Here is a 2,349-nt window from a genome sequence, read left to right as displayed (position 1 = left end):
TTTTACCTTATTTTATTATTTAATATTTACAATTTGTGAAAAGTACCTCAGAGTGGTCTGCATAAGGAATAAGCTGAAATACCTTGTATATAATTCCAATTATAGTAAGGTTTATACTATAAATGATGAATAATGAGGTGATTTGGAAATTCATGCCCCCCTTTTTTCTATAGGTATTTATGAGCCTCCATTTATTGTACTACTGCAGTGAACCAACTTTGGATGTGAAAATTGCCTTTTGTCAGGTGTGTGTTCCTTACAGGTAAAACAAGGTACAGTATATTCCCTTGTATTTCCATTTTGCCATTCCATCTTGCACGTGTTTCACACCAAAGTCAGTATGTCTGTAATATTAAAAGTAGCTCAGGAAGTAGAAGTGGATACGTATATATATATATTTTTTCTTTCCCAATTCATTTAAGTGAGAATAGGAATGAAGAGAATTCTATTTAATGATTATAAATATAATATTTAATCACAGTGTAAAGTGACTTCTTACTAGGTTTCACTTATATTTAACATTTTTAATATTTCTTTGCAAATCCTTGAAATGAGGCTTTAATCATCAAGAGATGAAGCCTGTGTTATTACTTCTCATCCGAAGGACTGAGGAGCCCCAGGTAGAGTATCTTCAGTACCCAGATGTAATAACACGCAGGTGGCGTTCAGTTTGCTGATGTCCACTTCTAACCGGTAGTTAGTATAAAAAACAAAACAACGATGACAGGTAAATAATAAATTTAATAAATGAACAGCGTATAATGAGCAGCAAGAAGGTGACAACAGTGGCTGGTAGTGTGCATGGGCCAGGTAAGAGTCTGCTCGCTTGTACTCTTATGAACTCTACAGAGAGAGGCCACCCGAGGAGCCTGTACTTACTACAGGTATGTTTAGGGTGGTCCTAACCTAAACATACTGTTGTCCTAAACCTGTTGTCTGTGTATAGTTAATAGTGCTTCCTTTTACTCTCAGGAATCTTTCTTTGGACAATAAGTTTTATGGTGACTCCATTCACATCTCAAGCTGTTTTGATGTAATGGGTTCCATTGTGCCTTCTCATGTAGCTGTGTTGTAAACAGAGAACGATATGTGTCCATTGAAACCAGGTTTAAAAAATAATTCTGCAGCTTCTATTATTTTAATACNATTTTTAATCCATCTGAAATTGTTTTTGTGCACAATATGATGTAGAGATTGTCAAGAACTCTGAAGAGTCTGAGAGGTTACCCTACTTGCAAGCTAAGAAGTTAGCTTGCTGCAGTTTCATGGATACCTGCAAAAGACACAAGATTCCAGGGTCAGATACAAAGGTCTTTATTAGTCAAGTCAATAGCAGTAGCTAGAGTATTAGTATTAATGACAGTTCCTAAGCCTCCAATTTTCACAGGGTGACTCAAAAAAGGCCAGGTAACTACTGCATACAATTATATTATAGATGAGGAACCCCAACCTTAGGGAATCTAAATCTTTTATAATGGGTAATAAACATGCCGGACATTTGCCTCAGAGGGACACCTTATCTATATTATATTGGAAAGTAATAAAACTTGGCCTTCATTCCAGATTGAGACATGTCTTTCTCTTACAAGTCTGTTTGTTGTGTAACCATCTTTAAGAAGATTGCCAGGAATGAAGGCAGCCAGTGCTTCTGTTTGCAAGACATGTAGAAACGTGAGAGGCCCATAGAGAATTTTCTCCCAATGTGGTTGTGCTTCTTTTCTTCCCTTTCTCCATATTCATGACCAGTTGTCTCTGCAGGATGCACAGTTTCTCTTCTCCCCAGATACCTTTAAGCTAATCCAGTTTAACTGACTATATTAACATAATATAACATAATCAACTTTCCGCATATGTATGTGTCTGTTTCTGGGCTCTCTATTCTATGAACTGATAGTCTATCTCTGCATCAACCCCACGCACCTTTACTTACTAGAGCTTTATAATGAATCTTGATCTCTGGTAAAGCAATTCCCTCCCCACTGCCCACAGACAAATACCCATCTTATTCTTCTTCAGGAATGCCTTATATATTATTGTTCTTTCATTCTTCCTTAAATTTTAAAAATCTGCACAAGTTCAAATGTAAAACATTTTTTTCATGCAATTAAGACCTTCCGTCTGGGATTGTTTTGCATGCTCCAGAACTTTGTTTAAAACTTCTTATCTTACACTTTTTATAGATGTCTCCAATGTGACTTCTCACCATAGATAGGTTCTAAGCTTTGTTTCCTGTGCTCTGCATGGTGCCCCTTGAAAACTAAAGTTCTAGATTTCAAGCCTTAGCAGATGGCCTGGGAACAAGTTGTAGCTTCAGCTCATTTACTTCTCTGCGTGAGTCCTTTCACATTG

General features: G+C 36.7%; 1 protein-coding gene across 1 annotated transcript in view; it reads left to right on the top strand.

The window, feature by feature from the left end:
- Nucleotides 1-165: 165 nt before the first annotated feature.
- The window catches only part of LOC109377948 (mitogen-activated protein kinase 10), a 113,838-nt gene continuing 111,654 nt past the window's right edge, over nt 166-2,349 (top strand). Inside the window, exon 1 of the mRNA XM_019634427.1 lies at nt 166-245. Coding sequence (XP_019489972.1) covers nt 180-245 — 66 coding nt within the window. The 5' untranslated portion in view covers nt 166-179. The remainder of the gene's footprint in view (nt 246-2,349) is intronic.

This window comes from Hipposideros armiger, unplaced genomic scaffold, assembly GCF_001890085.2.
Source record: "Hipposideros armiger isolate ML-2016 unplaced genomic scaffold, ASM189008v1 scaffold_1658, whole genome shotgun sequence".
Classification (NCBI taxonomy): domain Eukaryota; kingdom Metazoa; phylum Chordata; class Mammalia; order Chiroptera; family Hipposideridae; genus Hipposideros; species Hipposideros armiger.
Note: the sequence above shows the minus strand (reverse complement) of the source record. Positions and strands in the feature narration are given on the sequence as shown.